We start from the raw sequence: 19,976 nt of genomic DNA, 5'->3' as shown, positions 1-19,976 counted from the left end.
CTAAAAGATTTTTTATTTATTTATTTGAGAGAGAGAGGGAGAGGGAGAAAAGGAGCAGGGGGAGGGGCAGAGGGAGAGAGAGAGAGAAGCCGACTTTCCGCTGAGCAGGGAGCCGGACTGGACTCAGGGCTCCATCCCAGGACCCTGAGATCACGACCTGAGCAGAAGGCAGACACTTAACCGACTGAGCCACCCAGGCACCCCTAGCATTTGTTTATTTATTTATTTATTTATTTATTTTATTTATTTATTTATTTATTTATTTATTTATTTATTTATTTATTTTTAATTGTATTATGTTAGTCACCATACATCATTAGTTTTTGATGCAGTGATCCACGATCCATTGTTTGCGTGTAACACCCAGAGCTCCATGCAGTACGTGCCCTCCTTAATACATTACCATCACCAGGCTAACCCATCCCCCCTCCCCCCTCCCCTCTAAGACCCCATGTTTCTCACACATTTTTTTTAAATGAAGTAAATGAACAGTATTTTTAACTAGGTAACATATAATAATCTTATAATGCATTATTTTCATATTTCCAAATAATACGTAGGACGAACATTCCCAGGACCTGTTTCCAAGTGCATTTAAATTTGGCGAAAATGGAATCTTCACAAAGATACATAAAAAACAAAATTTTAAATCTCTCTCATGGGTCAAAAATAAGCTCCCTTTTTCCTAAAACCCTTTCTAGTTTTATGATTGCAATGCTAAAATAATCCATATCTTTGTTCCTTCTCGAGCTCACACTTTATAAACACATCCCCATTTGCTGCTTTTCACTGGCCATCTCACTAAAGGCATTTATCTTTTCTTCATACTAATGTACTCACAATGATGATTAAAACACTCTAATACATCCAGTGCTTTCAAACACATCGTCACTCTTTACTTGTTTAATTAATTGCCTTCACGTAATGCTTCTTCATAGGCGAGGGTCTTTAATTTACTTAGCATTCTTTCCTTATATAATAAATTCTTAGAGTTTGGGAATCAGACGATTAACACAGTATTAGATAATAAAAGACACCTGATTGGAACAAGGATAATGGAAAACTTTGGAGACTAACACCATGACTGCCTAGTGCTCCAATGGCTGATTCAACAAATACTCTTTGGCACCTTCTAAGTATGAGGCTTTATGTTATGTTCTAAGGGGGACAGATGCCCAAATCTTTTTATCAAATTGCTTAGAGGCTGCAGTTCGATATCTAGCTTCCAAGGCTAGAAGGAACTTAGAGAAATATAGGATTTTCCAGGCACTTCTGCAAATTATAATGGGTGAAGATCATTATGAGACTTGGTGACAACCTTGGCTCTTACATTTCCAGAACAACAGAAATTGGCAAGGTTATAGATCTTAGGATTCTGTCATTTTTTTCTTCTGCTCCTCTCCTAGCAACAGATGCAGTTACAGGAAATGCTTTAGAAATTGGGGTTCATTAGCTATTTTAAAAGGTGGAAATTTTTATTAGGGGTGGAAATTGCACCCAAAAATATCTCAAGGCTATGAAAACCACCGAGAATCTTTGAGTTCTGTGTTTAAGATCTCCAAATGATGTGTAATGGGAAAGGAGACCTCCATCATATAATTAGCTTCACCTTCACTCCCGCTGAGGGAGACAGAGTCTATCACACCCATTTATTTCCCCATCTTGTAGGGGGACAAAATTCCTACTGTTGGAATATTTTTAAAGTGTTCATATCTTTATCTTTGAGATTTGTATTTGCTTATTGACAGTTTCATAAAAGTTGATTCCGTTTGAAGAGAAAGGTTATTTCAAGGACATACAAGAATTATTCTAAGTTATATCTAACATACCATCATGATTGATAACAAAGCCAAAATATTAATGAGGAGAAATCTCAAATTTCATCTGAAGTTGCTGGACATCTTTTCTATTTCAAATAGGATGACACTAGATAGTCTGAAAAGAAACCCATAATTTATGCTCTGAATCTCTGACAAATTAGGAGTAATGTCTGTTACACTATGCAGGTCACAGCCTGTCAGGTAAGCATTTCTTACTGTGTGGCAGCGACAATGCATATATTAGCTATGTAAATGTGAGATCTACACACAATTTCCAGGTTAGAATATGTTTAAAGAATATGGTCATAAATAATGCGTAGTAATACCAAGCCTGATTCTGCAATGTCTGGGCATCCACAAATTATTCATAAGGAATAAGAAGCAAATCTTTTAGACAGATCTAATGAACTAATACATGATATCACTAAGAAATGATGTAGACTATAGTAATGGATTATTTCTTGCTAACAAATGAAATGCCTAAGTCTTAAATATTAGTTACAAAAATTAGTTAGGAAACTGCCTGCCCAACTTACTCAGTGCAGGGTGTATTTCATGATGTATGTTCTCCCTGTTCTTTTATTAAACCTCACATGCAGCCAAGATATTTTTAACTTGGGGGAGTGAACAAACGATCATGGATGAGCATGATGAGCAACCACTGCTGGTCAAGAGGTCCAGCAGGGACTTGTCTTCTGTGAAAGAATTTAAAAGTGCTACCCAGGTATCTCATACCTACATTCCTTCAGGTTAAGCAAAACAATACCTCGGTGTCAAGAAACAATTCAAAATCCAAGAAAAAGAAAACTAGACTCTACTCTCAGTTTTGCCACTAACAGTCTAGGTGGATGAATCCAGGGAAGGTTGTATAACCTGTCTAAGCACCAGATTCTTCATCTGTAAAATGGAGACAACAGCTGGCCTGCCTATCTCACAGGCTAGGCAAGTATCACTTAAGTCAACAGATGTGCAAGTATTTTGTGAGAGGTAGAAAGCTCAATGCACAGAGAGAATTAAAATCTAATCTCAAGAGCCAATGCTTTTTAAACCAACTCCAGATATCTGAATGCGCGTGGCACGTGAGTACATATGAGGGGTGCGTATACTCATGAAAGCACACAAAAGTCTGGTGTTGCCAACTCTCAGATTTGTAAAACTGTAAAAGTCCCAAATCCTCCTGAATACTCCAGCCACCTTCCAGCTATTCGGATTTTAGTCTAAGAGAAGATTTTAGTCTTCTAATAGCCAATGGTCTGATGATGGTTTGATCTTGGGGGGGTGTGAAGGTTGTTGACACTTTCCTGGGTCACAGACTCTTTTAACTTATCAAGAGATGCTTTCATTGGTCACATAGCCACCTTTAAAATGAAGAATAAACCAAAATGATTGGTTTATACTGAAGGGACATGCGGCATATGGTCACAGAGAGAGCAAAGAGGGTCTAAAAGGGACAATGGAACGCTTTCCCGACAGCCTTTCTTATTAGATATTCCATGGGAGAGAACACGGGCCCACAATGGTTTAAAAAACTTTTTTTTTTTAGTTAAGAAGAGAAAATACATGGAAGAGAAAATGTAGATTTTGAGTTGCTAAGTAAGGAGGAACCAAGGTTTTATATCTGCAGGGAGTTTTTAACCCATCTTGAAAAAAAACTGTCCTACTTATTAATAAGGAATATATAGTGTGTATTTTTAGAGGAATTTAAGGAAAGTCAAGCTTAATTTTTCAGATGAGAAGGTCACAATACTATAATATGTACTCAAAAATAGAGAAAAAAACCAAACATTTTCTTTTATTTATTTTTAATTTTATTGTTATGTTAACCACCATACGTTACATCATTAGTTTTTGATGTAGTGTTCCATGATTCAAACCAAACATTTTCTTAACATCTGAGGTGAGTGCTAGCTGACTGCTCTAACTATGAGTAGTACTGGAGAGAGGGAAGAGGGGACTTAGTCACTGGTTAAAGCAATTAGCCATGGTATTAAGGGGAAATGGAGCTCCCTGTAAGTACTTTCTTATAGACAATCATAAAATATAAGTTGCCTTTCTCACATTCTAAAAGAAGAGGAAAAACAAACAGTGAGCTGAGTAACTATCAGGAGAATCTGAACAAGATTCTCTATTTAAAAAAACAAAACAAAACCCAAAAATCAATTCATCTTTTTCTTGGCCTTAAAAATCAAGTACCACTGCAACTAAATCCTTGAAGAGTCAGTATAGTCTCTTCAGGATAGATGGGAGTCAGTAAAAGTATCTCCTCCCTAGGATCCTAACAACCACGCTCATTCATTCATTTAACAAGTATTTCTCAACACCTGCCGTGTTACAAGCTCCATGCAAGTGCTGGAGACAAGCAGACAAATAATACACAGCTTTCAAGTGAATGACTGCACAGGCTAATGGCACATGAAACACATGCAATGGCAATTATAATGGAAGGACATATGTTCAATAGCAGTCCCGCCCTCCAAAAAATTACTCCTAATTCGAATGGGGAGACTGAGAGGCCGTACCTGAGCTGAGTTTTAAATGGTAACTGAGAAGTCATCAGGTTTTAAAGATGGTGGATTGAGGGGCGCCTGGGTGGCTCAGTTGGTTAAGCGACTGCCTTCGGCTCAGGTCACGATCCTGGGGTTTCGGGATCGAGCCCCGCATCGGGCTCCCTGCTCGGCGGGGAGTCTGCTTCTCCCTCTGACCCTCCCCCTTTTCATGGGCTCTCTCTCTCTCTCTCTCTCTCTCTCTCTCTCTCGCATTCTCTCTCTCATAAATAAATAAATAAAATCTTAAAAAAAATAAAGATGGTGGATTGAATGCAAATATGAACTTCCACTCCTTCCTGAAACCTCACTAAAATACAGTAAAGGATCTTTTAAAAAGGCATGAACCCAAAGAACCAAGAGGACAGGAGAAATCACAATCACATCAAAATCTGGGAAATTAGAAAGCAGATGGGTGAGTCACAAATAACCCAGCACATGTCAAAACACTTAATCCTAGGCCAGCAGTGGGGAAGGCGGAGAGAGATTCAGAAATCTGAAGCACGGAGTGCCTTTTGAAGAGAGGATGGAGATGAGACAGCAAACAGAGACTCTGTGTTGAAGTCTATTTAAGAAGCTGTCCTTAAGAGCTCTTCTCCTTAATTCTGTGAAGCTCAGTAAGGCCTTCCTCGTAACAGCCAAAGACTGGAGGTTTCTTCTCCAGAGACACCAGCCACATTTGAGAGCAGCACACAAGGGACAAGTGAAAGTTTACAGACTGAATGAGATGCCCCAAACTTTCTTTCTCCTCTTGGCTCCCATAAAGCTGGAAACTAGGTTTCCACCCTCCATCAAGAGATTGGGAAATCCTTTTTGGAGACTCTGTCTTACCTAAGGGAAAAAACCCTAAAGATACTAAAATCTTTGACCTACCAGGGAATCAGTCAAATCAGATCAACCCACAGTGAAGATAACCACCAACTTCTCTCATTACCGCCTCACTTCACCTATAACACATCCATAATACCCTGGTGCAGGGTACTATAGACAAAGATCATTGGACTTTTGATAAAATTCTCTGTTGAGAAAGAGAGACCAAAACAAATTGGCAAGAAAAAAATAAAGAAAATAGAGATAATACAGATATACAAAGGAAAAAAATGGTGCTGTCAAAATATTTCTATTAAAAAAGGAATACCCAAAAGGAAAAAATGTATTTAGAAATTTGAAATATTATAACAGAGCTGAAAGGCGATACACACTTAGAAGATAAAGCTAAGGAAATCATTCAGAAGATAGAGCAAAAAGACAGAGACTATAGGAGCAAAAAGAAAACTGGAGGGTCTGTTTCAGAATGTCTAATGTATGATAGAGGAATTTCAGAACAAGAACAGAGAAACTGAGGATGGGAATGGGATACATCCTCAGTGAAATAATTCAATACAATTTTCTAGACCTGAAGAACATGAGTTTACAGATAGAAGAGCCCAGTGAGTTTCTAGGACATCAGATAAAACAGAACCATAACAATATGTATCATTGCAAAATTCCACAAATCCTACAAATTTATACAGAATAAAAGTTTTCCTAAGGAAGTGTCAAGAATCAGAATGACTTTGGTCCTATCAAGCTATTCTGGAGGCTAGAAGGCACTGGAACATGGCCTTCCAATTCCAACTTAGAATTCTATACACAATCAACCTATTAATCAAGACATTTTTAGACCAACAAAGTCTAAAAACTCTTTTTTCCTACTCAGAAAGGTACCAGAGGACGTTCACTTTCAAACAACAGCAGCAACAACGCCAAAAGCGGGGTGTGGTTGCAAGGAATATATCCAGCAAAAGGAATATGTAAAATAAAGGAAACTGGGATCCAAAGCAGGAGCAAGGGAGAGGGAAATCCCAGGGTACCAGCTGTGAAGGAGGCCTAGGGAACAGCCAGTCCAGATTCCAATAGGCCGGAGGGATCCAGGAACACTTCCTTCAAGAGGTTTAAACAGATGGAAAACTTAATGGGTTTGAATGTGTTGAGAGAAAGTTTACACAAGTAGGAGAGAAACACATACTTAGAAAAAAAAATGAAAAAACAAGGAAATTATTAATTCCTGGGAAAACAAAAAGCCCAGAAAAGAAAAGAAGTAACAGTGCCATGTATGACTCAGCTGTGAATGGAACTGACGTAATCAATATTATAGAGTGTTAAAATTGGTCCAACCCAAATCACAAAAATAACAGTCTAGACTTCCATTCAGGAAACTCAATAGATAATGTCTAAAATAGGAAAACCAAGATCGGGCAAAATAAGCATGTTATATAGAGAGCCGGTGGAACATTCTGAAGGAGTCAGCTAACAGAGGAGCCCCATTGTGACGGCGAGCAGCTCAAACACACACAGTAGGCGATGTGTGACATTCATGACTTCCTGGATGAGCAAAAACAGACTTATATTTATTTTAAGACACTGATAGTCAGCTTTTCTCTTGTGTGTAGGTGGAACCTATTCCTAAATGATACAAATTCTAGGAACCAGATCTTCCAGTTGATAGTGTTTACAGAAATTCTCTACTTTTAGTAAATTCTTAATCTCACAATTTATATGTAAAGGAACTACTTTGATTATCCTGCTGTTACCAACCACCCTCCTCTAGTGATTTTTCCCCTCTGAGGCACCCTATTCCCCAACACTTCTTGTGTGCTTTCTTTCTTTCCCCTCCGCTGACATGCCTGGGGCAGTCCTCTGCTCTCATGCATGTATGTATTCTGCCCTTTGCCCCAAGCGTTATGAAATCAATTACTTATTACACTACTAAGTAATGTCATTTCCTCTTATCCTTTTGTCACTCAGGCCCTGAAAGCAATAGCTCATCCATCTTCTTTTCAAGCAAGGCCCAACTAAGTAGGTCTTAAAATCATCAGGACCTCAAGCTAGGTCTAATCAACTGGAACCAGAGGAAGGAGGAGAAGACATTTCTGTCAGTTTCTTGCCTATGTTGGAATTATTTTCTTTGGCAGAAATATGTCACATTCTTTTCTTTGTGACAGTCAGCGGAGCTGATCACAGGGCTACACAGTGGGTCGGTGATGAGGCTCGACAACCTGGCAAGCTCACCATTATCCCAGTGCCCTGGTCCCAGCGCTGCTGCAGCCAGATTACCCTTCTCACCAGGAGAAAAACTCACATCTTCTGCATGGATTACACTGCACTCGCACTGGTTCAAAGAATCAGTATCAGTCATGGTAGCGATAGTAACAATACCAGTAAAATTCTTTAGGACAGTTAAAGTTTCCTTTTTAGAAAACCCATATATAAATATATCTTGAATTCTATTCTGTGGAACTGTTTGTTTCTAAACAAGCAAGAGACTGACTTTCCTTGTTGTATATTAAGTTGTCATATTTCCCCTTTCTTGGACTAGACTAATAAGCAAAGATAACCAGGCCCATTCTCCCAAAGTTAATTAGGCATTTTTTTAAGTTCTTACTAAAAAGAAATTTTAAGGCTTAAAATAAAACTATTTTTGACTCAGCATTAATGTCCACTTATTCTGTTTTTTAAAACCTTATGTCTAAAAAAGATTTAAAAAATAAATTGTAGATATTAATTCATCTTTAACTACTTGAAGAATATACAAGAATTTCAAACTCGAAGTAACGGTTCTTTCATTACACCTCTCTCAATGTTACTCTCAATATATCCCGCTTGTGGGGCAACAATAGAAACCAATCGTACCTAAATAAAAATAAATTGCATTTATCTGAAAAATAGCATAGCGCAGAGCAACCTATTATTTTTACCTGGAATATAAAGTCATATGGAAGGGCCTGGGTTTAATCACAAGAGGTACTGTAAAACACATTTGTGACATCCTCTAACCTAACTCACGCCTACATGAGAGATTGGTACATCTTATGAATTAAACATAAGTTCTGATTTATGTTCAGTTATCCCTCATATCAAAAACTATAGTAGCAGAGCTGTGTCACTGTGAATTCATTTAATGATATTGATGAGACAGCCAGCACACAGATTGCAAAGTAACTGCCAGTGCATAGCAGGGCCCTATAAATCACTTCTGCAGAGTGTTTGAGCAATAAATAACAAGTCATTAATTCACTGTAAGTTATGCTAAAAAGTTCAAACTACATATGTACCAGATTGTAAATAAATGCCTCTGGTACAATATTTGAAACAGGCAATGTTTAGCATTAAAACAATTTTATAAGAGCAAAACTTCATTGAGCAGATTTAATTCATTGTGGATTTCCCTTGGCAGACATAAACCAACACAGAATTAAAAAAAAAAAAAAAATCAACCCCCCAAACTTATTTAATCCACAGGGAAACACATTTCAGTTATTAAATCCAATGGAACTTTTTTTAGTGTCTGAAATTATGAATCTATCCAGTGAGTGATATAATGATTCTGCCATAAAGCCCTTTAATAAGCTTATAGCATTTCTGTAAAGAATAAGCTAGTGAGAATAAGGCTATTTATTCAAACGGTTTGCCTTGTTGCAGCCACAGGACCAGCAGAAAATAGGTAGCTATGGCCTCAGCCATTTGCTCTCCAATGTGAATCAAAAAACATTTAAGTTCAAGTGACTTTCACTAACCTACAGTTACCACTATCCGTTACCAGCTAGTGAGCGCTCCCTAACCACACTTTCTCCCCTGGCCCTCGGAAACTGAGTTCCTCAAGTGGCTCAGGGCGAGACACCATTTGACCCTATCTGTCCCTTCTGAGCCTCCTGGAGACCCCAGGTCACACACCTATCTACTCTGCCTCAGTTTCCCCTTCTACTCTGAGTCCTGCCTCTGCCACATAGTCTTTCCAACAAATTCATTTCCAGACTAAGTCTTCCCAAGAAATCAATGGGCAATTTAATGGGAACGGTTGGGACAGCAACCTACCTGAAAGATGAGAGCCTCGTGTACTACTTCCGACGGGTAAGGGACTTATTTTAAGGGAAAAGGGGCCTTTTATTGTAGCTTGTTGCTGGCTGGCACTGGATTTTCCTGGACTGTAGGGCATTTGCATACATATGACAAACTCTAATCTTTTCTGTTTCTTACAGCTTTGTAATCTGTGATCAAGGAAGTCTAAACGAGGTCTCATCAGCCAATAGTGTTTATCTGATCCTTTATGCAGAATCTGAATACAAGGGTCCTAAACCCAATAGCATTTTAACTATATTGCATTTCGGGCTTATGTCTAATTTTCTGCTTACTGTCACCTGAAGGCCCCTTTAATCATTACTGCATTCTAATTGTAGCTTATCTAATATCAGTGTTTAAAATTTCTTCCTCTCTAGATACATTTGCTTGCATTTTAAAGCTTCAATTTTGTTGTTGTTGTTGTTTTATTTCCTGACTATCTCTAACACTCTCAAGGGACCTTTTGAATTCTGTCTTGTTCTTCACTGGTATTTAGCAACAAACACTTCTTCAATTTAGCATTATCTGAGAATTTAATTAACTTGCTGTTTTCTGTTGTTTCAGGTCAATAATGAGGATGTTAATGTACATGTGACATTAGTCTCCCTGGAAGGTCACTAGAAGCCTGTACTCTTGCTACGTATGTGGCCAATTATCCTCTATGATCCTCTGATCAGTTTTTTTTTTTTGTTTCCAATTATGCGGTAATGTTCACATCCTTGTCAATTTCAAGTCAGTTTCTCAGTAAAACTGCAAGGGAACTAGGAAAAGATAATACCCAATAGACAGTGCTTTGTGTTTTTACAGTTACTGACACCCAGGAGTATCCAGGAGGCATACACTGAAACAATTTTTCATGGTTTTCTCCAAATAAATCAGGAAAATGCTAAGTAAAAGTAACTTTATCTTTGGAAGGGGAAACTGAGGCAGAGAAGCCCATGGCATCAGAACGTTAACAAGTCAATCTACTTTTGTCTTCACTTATTTTTAGGGGAAGGTTACATATTATTCATTGAAGCCAACATAAATATGTATATAATAATGCTCCATCATTTGGACATAGTTGGAAAATTGGATTTTCCACATAAGCTAATTTTCCACAGGAGTCCAGAAAACTGAAGCTTATGCCATGGGCATAGCAGAAAATCTTAAACTTGGAGTACAAGAAATGTATCCAGAAGAAGGTTTTTGAGAAAAGGAGAAATGCTTGAAGATCTTTCTCTGTATTTTTCTTATCTTCTTTCTCTCTTTCTATTGTAACAATGTCATCTCTGACTCCTTAAATAACTCAGAAGACCATGTCTTTTTTCTTTTATTTTAAATCTCTTTCCTTTTCCCCCCAAATAGTGGTTTTCTTAAGCCTTCAAAACAATACTTATTAACCACTTTATTAATCATATAACTAGTCTCCAGACTATAGTATTTTTAAATGTCTATTTTTTTGTCTTCTTGTTCTGCCGTTTTTCATAGCCAACAATCAACTTTGTGTGGTCATTGGAAATGCATTGATTAAGGGCTCAGGCTAAACCTGAGCTGAAGTTCTGCCTCTTACTAGCTATAAAAACTAGCTGCATAATGAGAGAGCTATTTAAATACCAAGACTCTGCTATCTTGGGGATAATAATACTGCTTATTTCATAAGACTGTTGTGAGGATGAAACAAGGAGAGTGAAGTAAAGAGCCAAGCATAGTGGATGACACACAGAGAGACACTTAGGGAATCATATATTCTTAAATAAATATAAAGGTGGATAATCTGACAAAAGCTTCTTTCTGATTTGGAAGTTTATTCTAATTGACTTACAAACTAATGAATACTAAATTTTGCATAATTATTAGTTAGTTCTATATGTTTAACAAACAACCTTCTTGGAGAGAATACAGTCATCTGAGCCTGTTCCAGAAAACCCTGAATATAAGGTCATGGTCTATGTAGCTTAATAAATCCAAATGAAACACCCCCGTTTTTGTCCGGAATCAAGGATCAGTATTGTGGTGTTTAAGTGTAACACTTCACTGTCTTGGCTGTATTATTAATACATGAGGGAAAGATGGAGGGCAGAAAAATGGCACTCAGCTGGCAATGCCCTCGGAGGGCCCAGAGGGCCAGTGAGCTGAGGACTCAACACAGTGTGTGAAAAGGGAAGTGGAGCCCTGGGTCTACCTTGGACTCTCATCATCTAGCTCTGTCTTGTTGAACTATTCTCTCTGGGTTTCAGTTTCTTCATCTTAAAATGACAGTTTAGGGGGTGCCTGGGTGGCTCAGCTGGCTGAGTGACCAACTCCTGATTTTTGGCTCAGGTCATGATCTCAGGGTTGTGAGATCAAGCCCTGCATCAGGCTCTGGACTCAGCAGGTGGTCTGCTTGAGATTCTCTCTCTCTACTTCTTCCTCTGCCTTTCCCCTTGCTCATGCTCTCTCAAATAAATAATATTTAAAAAAAAATAAACGAGAGTTTAGGTCTTCCTAGCTACCCCTTAGAACCAAAGTTATGCCATGCTAAGAAAAGTTATCATATATCTACTTGGTAACGTTTTTTATAAAGTAACATTAGCCAAGTCAATCTATACATATTTTTGACTATTCAGAGGAATGGCCAGTTGCAAAGGCAATTAGGGATGGAAGAAAGTGCAGAAAGAAACAGAAGCAATCTTTAAGACAATAGAGATATGTTGGGATTTTGGCTATATGATTTTCTACTGTCAACTTTTGGCTAATTATCACTCAAGCAGCTTTACATAATGAGAAGATCTGTTCATGAAAGTGATTTAATACAAAACTAAAAGGCAGCCTATGGAATGGGAGAAAATATTTGCAAATGAAATATCTGATAAAAGGTTAGCATTCAAAATCTATAAAGAACTTATCAAACTCAACACCCAAAAAACAAATAATCCAGTTAAGAAATGGGCAGAAGACATAGACAATTTTTTCAAAGAAGACATCCAGATGGCTAACAGGCACATGAAAACATGCTCAGCATCACTCATCATCAGGGAAATACAAATCAAAAACCACGATGAGATACCACCTTACACCTGTCAGAATGGCTAAAATTAACAACACAGGAGACAACAGATGTTGGCGAGGATTCGAGAAAGGAGAATCCTCTTTCACTGTTGGTGGGAATGCAAACTGGTGCAGCCACTCTGGAGAACAGTGTAGAGGTTCCTCAAAAAGTTGAAAATAGAACTACTGACAATCCAGCACTTGCACTACTAGCCATTTACCCAAAGGATACAAATACAGATTTGGGGGTGCCTGGGTGGCTCAGTTGCTTAAGCATCTGCCTTTGGCTCAGGTCATGATCCTGGAGTCCCAGGATCAAGCCCCACATTGGGCTCCCAGCTCAGCAGGGAGTCTACTTTTCCCTCTGCCCCTCCACCTGCTCATGGTCTCTCTCTCTCTGATAAATAAATAAAATCTTTAAAAAATATAGATTCAAAGGGATACATGCACTCCGATGTTTATGGCAGCTTTATCAACAATAGCCAAACTATGGAAAGAGCCCAAATGTCCACTGACTGATGAATGGATAAAGAAGAGATAGTAGGAATACACACACACACACACACACACACACACACACACACACACACACACACACGTAATGGAATATTACTCAGCCATCAAAAAGAATGACATTTTACCATTTGCAACATGGATGGAGCTAGAGTGTATTATGCTAAACAAAATAAGTCAGAGAATGACAAATACCTTATGATTTCACTCATATATGGAATTTAAGAAACAAAAGAGATGAACATATGGGAAGAGAAAAAAAAAAAGAAAGAGGGAAACAAACCACAAGAGACTCTTAATGAAGAGAACTGAGGGTTGATGGAGGGAAGTGGGTGGGGGATGGGCTAATACGCATGGGTGATGGGTATTAAGGAGGGTACTTGTTATGATGAGCACTGGGAGTTATATGTAAGTAATGAATCACGAAATTCTACTCCTGAAACCAATATTACACTATCTGTTAACTAACTAGAAATTAAGTAAAAATTTGAAAAGAAAAAAAAAGTTAAAAAAAGGAAAAAAAAGGAAAAGTAATTTAATTTGTGAAAATACAGACAAATATTATAGAGCTATTATAGAACTATTTCTCAGTTATGGATTTTTTTTTCCCTTTTCAGATTTTTATTTGAGAAATTCAGCTCTCAGCCATATAATCATATTTTGAAAAATATTTGACCTTAAAAAGTTTTACACATTTCACAGTGTCACATAAAAGTTTTACTCCTTCCAGGCAAACAAAATAAATGTTTACCCATGTGCTGAAGTGTCTGAAACAAGCAGCTGGGTGGATGTCTTTGAGATGTAATTTTCCTCAGATTTATTTTGTTTAAAAATAGATTATTTATTTATTTATCTATTTATTTATTTCAGAGTGTGTAGGGGGAGGGGCAGACGGAGAGAGAGAAAGAATCTGAAACCGACTCTGCACTGACCACAGATCCTGATGCGGGGCTCGACCTAACAACCTTAGCTGAAACCAAGTGTCGGACGCTTAAGCGACTGAGCCACCCAGACACTGGCAAATTTAAAGTCAAGTCATAAGTTCAACTGGATGCATCAAGTGAAAAGTTATCTGTGAAATGTTAAATTTATGAGTATCATTACTATATTTACTACAATTTACTAAACATCTGATTTGCCAATGATTCATATTTCTTGTCCAAATACTGTTATTGCAACCATTTTATACTTAAAAATAAAACTCCTGGGGCGCCTGGGTGGCTCAGTCGTTGAGCATCTGCCTTCGGCTCAGGTCATGATCCCAGGGTCCTGGGATTGAGCCCCACATCGGGCTCCCTGCTCCGCGGGAGGCCTGCTTCTCCCTCTCCCACTCCCCCTGCTTGTGTTCCCTCTCTTGCTGTCTCTCTCTGTCAAATAAATAAAACCTTAAAAAAAAAAAAAATAAAACTCCTACTTGTGAGTTAGCATTATGGGTTGTGGGAAGTCATTCTTGTGAACTGGCAAAGGGGCAACTACAGTGTACAGTAATAACAGCTTTGTAGTCAAATGTTTAAACCCAAAGACTTTTTTATTGGCACCCTCAAGGGTGTTACTTTGAACATCTCCATGAGAAAACAGCATGTTTTTTTACAAATTTATTTACTAAATATCCAAGGCCACGCTCATCTCCAGCACTGCTGTACTGAAAAGCTCTGTGTAAATGGATTTGTGGAAAAAAAATGTATTTCGAAGATATTTGATATTTAAATCCCCCAGTTAAGTCTTTCATAAAAAAGCATTTATTTTTTAAGTCTAATCATGTATAATATCCTGTAAGTTGAACTGTTATACATCAAGTTCTCTAAAATAGAAAAAAAAAAAGGCACATCTGTGTGCTCTAGATTTTCATCTTTATTTTCTCAATGTGGAATTAGCAAAAAGGGGGATATAGATATGTTTTCAAGACAGGTGCCATTACATTAAAAAGTTTAAAAATGTAAATCATGTTTTAACTTATATAAAAATAAAAAAAGATCATATCCAGGAACTTACCTTCCAAAAGAAAAACTGATTTATAGTGGTACTCCAGGGCCTTTCTCTGGCAACACACACACACATAAACACACACACACACACACACACACACACACACACACACACACTCCAAGGTCTTTCCTTCACGGTAGATATAATATAGACTCGACACAAAAATAATTTTATCTAGGGGCGCCTGGGTGGTTAAGTGTCTGACTTGGTTTTGGCTCAGGTCATGATCTCAGGATGGTGAGATCAAGCCCCTCATCAGGCTCCACATGGAGTCCGTTGGATATTCTCTCCTTCCCCCTCTGTTTCTTCCTTCTCTGCTCCTTCCCCCACTTGCACTGTCTTTCTCTCTAATAAATAAATAAAATCTTTAAAAAATAATAAAATAATTTTCCCTGGTGGGGTGAGCGCAGCGCGGACACCGGCCCACGCTTCTCCTGCCTCCCCCCCCCCCCACCTCTGCCCCGTACTAAGGCTTCTAGCCCGCCGCGCTCCACTCACTGGCCGTGCGTCCCAGCCAGCCAATCGTCCCCGCCACACCTCAGGCCAAGGTTTCAACAGACCTCACCAAAATGCCATCTCAAATGGAACACGCCATGGAAACCATGATGTTCACGTTTCACAGGTTTGCTGGGGATAAAGGCTACTTAACAAAGGAGGACCTGAGAGTACTCATGGATAAGGAGTTCCCTGGATTTTTGGAAAATCAAAAAGACCCTCTGGCTGTGGACAAAATAATGAAGGACCTGGACCAGTGCCGAGACGGCAAAGTGGGCTTCCAGAGCTGCTTCTCGCTAATTGCTGGGCTCACCATCACATGCAATGACTATTTTGAAATACACATGAAGCAGAAGGGAAAGAAGTAGGCAACATGAGCAACACTCCCGCCGGCCCAATGAGAGTTCTCCCGAAGGCACTCTTTAGGAATCTGTCCCACAGCTTCCCCCTGTGTAAAGGATTCCATGAGCAGATCGGGACCCTCAGAAAATGTACAAATAAAATCCCCCATTTGAGAAGCAGAGAAAGAAAAGTCAGATAAGCTTTTGATTTTTATATTGCTTGCACCCTCTTACCCTCAATAAACAAATTCCTTCTTCAAAAAAAAAATAATAATTTTACCTAACATTTCAACCACTGTTCCAGAGACTGTTGCCTGTATGCCTGTAAGACCATCATTTTTCACTTTCTAGTAGCCCTTGGGAGGTTTCCCAGAATTTGGAGGATCATGAAATCCACAATAGCACTGTCTGAAGTTGAAGACACAGTCCATAATTGCTCCTTGAATCTCCCTCTTGTTATAGAACTGACAACTCACAGACCATGATTTTGTAATAACAGCTCAAATTATTGTTCCTTTTTCATATTGCTTTAAACTTGTCTACATATTGATACACATTTTCCCACTCTTCTTCTCCCTCATATTTACAATATCATCCTACAATTTATTCCTATCAAGCTAGCATTTCACTCTCTGGAAGAGTCTAGTGTTACCATAAACTTGAATATTTCAGTGTGAATTCTAACTTCGAGGTGATTTATGAATCAACGAGTTGAGACCAAGGGCAAACAGATATCCAAAGTAGCAGGTGAAGGTTCTAAATATGTGAGGTAATGCCCTGCATTAATTTTAATATAGCAAAAGCAGAGATGAAGGTGAAAAAGACTTCCACCTGGCTGAAAAGGACTTTAAGGATTCCTCCACATTGTTAAAATGGTCAATATTAAGCATGCTCACATTTGTTTGTATAATAAACCATAATTTCTAAGAATCAGTCTGTAGGATTTTCTTTAGGAAAAGCTTAAGGATACTTGTATTAAGAATTTATTTTTCCAAGAAAGACTAAATTGAGTACGGAAGAAAGGATAGACAATGACAATGCTAGAATAAAATAGCATTAATAAACAGAAAAATGTAGATGTTTTCACTCATGACCATTTCAAAGGCTCTATTCTAGGCCTATAATCATTAAATAATTAGGACTTTAGAGAGTGAATATTTATATAATATAATAAAGCCAACTCTTCTTTACTAGTGGAATTTACATTCTCTATGGGAATGCTACATTCAAATTATAGAGCTAAAACAACAAAGATTTTTAAAAAGTATAAACATTAGACTGAGAGGTTCACTCACTACGGACTAGGTAGCTGCAAGGCCCTGTGTTCCAGGGAGTTTTGGAAAGTGGGCACAATATGTTGCTTTTCAACTGAATTAGTTTGCCTTATAAAACAGACCTTTAAAAGGCATTTATTGAAATTTAACAATGGAACAGAAAATGTTGCAAAGTGAGAGAGAGTTTTCTTTTTTTTGTTCAAGTTCTAATGTAAATTCCAGTTAGTTAACATACCGTGTAATATTAGCTTCAGGTGTAGAATTTAGTGATTCATCACTTATATACAACACCCAGTCTCATCAAAAGTGCCCTCTTTAATCCCCATTACCCATTTAGTGCATCCTCTGCCCACCACCCCTCCAAGGAACCCTCAGTGTGTTCTCTATAGTAAAGAGTCTGTTTTCTGGTCTGCTTCTCTTTTTTTCCCCTATGTTCATCTATTTTGATTCTTAAAGTCCACATATGAGTGAAATCACATGGTATTTGTCTTTCTCTGACTTATTTTATAATACGAGAGCATAATAGGAGAGAATAAGTTTTCTTAATTAAAGTGACGACTAGGTATTAGAACAATGATAAGGAAACAGGCATTTATCTTAAGCTATGAATAATTATCAAACATTATTATAAAGGACTATTACTGTTTGAAGTTGAAAAGTCAACGACCATTAGTCTTTGTGATGCTGGCCTTAGCACAAAAATCATAATATGGTTTTATTTTAATCAGGTTGACTTCATAGCTTAGCTACTCATTTTAATCAGGTTGACTTCATAGTTAACTCTATGAAAATAATATGCTTTCATAATTAGGCATGTGCAAAGAGCATTTGCTACAAGACTGTTCATTATAAAGCTGCTAAAATCGTGAACACTGGAAAAAAGCAAAATATCCACAAATAAGGAATTTATTAAATACATTATAGTACAGCCATATAATAGAATACTATCCAGATGATGATGTAGACAGATGTTTATTAGAAAAACATTTAAAATATAACGTTAGGTTTTAAAACAAAGCTAGATTATAAAATGGAATGCATGGTAGAGCCCCAAGTAGTAAAAATAAAATTGAACACATACATACATCTAAAGAGATATACCCAAAGATAAGATACTTACTATTCTTATTTCTGGGAAAAGGAACATGTGGGTGTGTGCACACAGGAGTAAGTGTTGGTGTGAAGGTGTGTGTGGACATACATAGGTATTCGCTTAGCTGTAGTTGTAAACATTTTCTTCAATAAATATTACTTTCACAACCAGAAAATAAAATGAATTTAAACATTTAAAAGGAAACAGTATTCACTGTAAAGTTTAAATGTGAAGAACAGTCTGTTTGTAGCATACATTTGTCTACTGTCATTCTTTTTTTTTTTTTTTGAAGATTTTATTTATTTATTTGACAGAGAGAGACAGCGAGAGAAGGAACACAAGCAGGGGGAGTGAGAGAGGGAGAAGCAGGCCCCCCTTGGAGCAGGGAGCCTGTTGCGGGGCTCGATCCCAGGACCCAGGGATCATGACCTGAGCCGAAGGCAGACGCTTAACGACTGAGCCACCCAGGCGCCCCTATTGTCATTCTTTTAAATTCTAAGTCCAAATAAAGGCATTTTGCATTCTGACCCAAACATGAAATACAGAAAGCCAAAAAAATTTAACTGGACATTTTTACTAAAAAACAAACTCAGAAGAGAGAATGTCTAAAAGAAACAGTTGACAGGAAAAAAGTATATATATATATATATATATATATATACACACACACACACACACACACACACACACACATATATATATATTCCAAACAAACCTTGGGATTAGAAAATAAGTTTAAAAAAAAATGTCTGATTTGGAGTTGCCAAAGTGCACTATATAGAACTGAAGTTACAGAATACTCCTTGAGAGAAAATTCTGATTCCCTTTGATCTATAAAGAAGTCATCTTGTCATGCTCCAAATGAACCATTTAGAAATCTCCCCCTGCTGTTGATTTGTATGGGAATTCTGATTTCACAACATATTTGAGACCCATTATATAAAATAAAGAAACCTGCATTTTAATAGCAAAGTATAAATTAAAAAGTTATGAATTATTTGCCTTGAACTGATGACAGTAGTTATTTATACTCTCAGTTTCTTCTTATAGGCTTTTATTTTTCCTAAAGTCCATAAATATTGCTTTAATTTATTATACCCAAGGTCTTTAAGACAAACACTAAACACCTTCTATTTATAAGTTCTGATGATATATAGATAATAAAGATTCAATTCTTCATCTACCATCTATCTATACAATACAGAAACCTCTGTAGAGCTATCCTTTTGAACATACATTTAAAAATTTCCCCAATGTGTTATTTATTATAAATTAGAAGGTCCTAAAAATACCAAATATTTCCCAAAAAGCAAATATTTCATTGTAACATTTTAGAATTAAATGTTACCATTTAAAATGCCTGAAGATACACTTACTTAGATTTCTTTATCAAAATATATTAACATTTCATTTTAACAACGGAAAATAATGAAAGTCATAGTTGGCATAATACTTATAAGACTTGATGTTTTCACCTAATATAATTGTAGGTACATTTTTCCATTCCATCTTTCCCTCCCCCACAGGAAATGATTCCATGCCAAATCCCTTAAATTCCTCTTTTGAAGTTTAAAATTAATTCCCATGGTTGCTCTTCTATAATCCCCCATCTTTTAAAAAATGCAAAATATGCTTATACTTTTTGAGAAATCAGATGAAATCCCAAATATCCTATGAGTATGTGCTATGCTTTTAAAAAGTAAGCCCACACGCTCATTCTCAAAAGCTCATTCATCAAGGAATCTAATTCTGTAATTAATACGAACAAGGTAACAATTTGCTTTAAGTGTCCACTCATAATGTTAAATCAATGTTAAATTATAAAGAACTTCCATAGAAATACATAAGACACACGCACTGATTCTAAATGAAATTCATTATGAGCAGCTCTATTATACTGAATAGCAAATGAATTCTTAATAATGAGGCACTTGATGTGTTATCCAGAACTGGGGTTGACAAGAAAGCCACTTAGCTTCACTTTCTAATAATATTACAGCAAGTAACTGATACAGCGCATATAT

The 19,976-nt window shown here is 37.3% G+C and overlaps 2 protein-coding genes across 3 annotated transcripts in view; one reads left to right on the top strand and one right to left on the bottom strand.

Annotated features, from left to right (window-relative positions):
- RELN (reelin) overlaps positions 1-19,976 on the bottom strand; it is a 492,672-nt gene that overhangs the window by 319,985 nt on the left and 152,711 nt on the right. The window lies entirely within an intron of this gene.
- On the top strand, positions 15,319-15,612 carry LOC113911406 (protein S100-A10-like). The gene has a single exon (XM_035723312.1). It carries the CDS (start codon positions 15,319-15,321, stop codon positions 15,610-15,612), a length of 294 nt encoding a protein of 97 aa, XP_035579205.1.

This window comes from Zalophus californianus, chromosome 12 (genome assembly GCF_009762305.2).
Source record: "Zalophus californianus isolate mZalCal1 chromosome 12, mZalCal1.pri.v2, whole genome shotgun sequence".
NCBI lineage: Eukaryota > Metazoa > Chordata > Mammalia > Carnivora > Otariidae > Zalophus > Zalophus californianus.
Note: the sequence above shows the minus strand (reverse complement) of the source record. Positions and strands in the feature narration are given on the sequence as shown.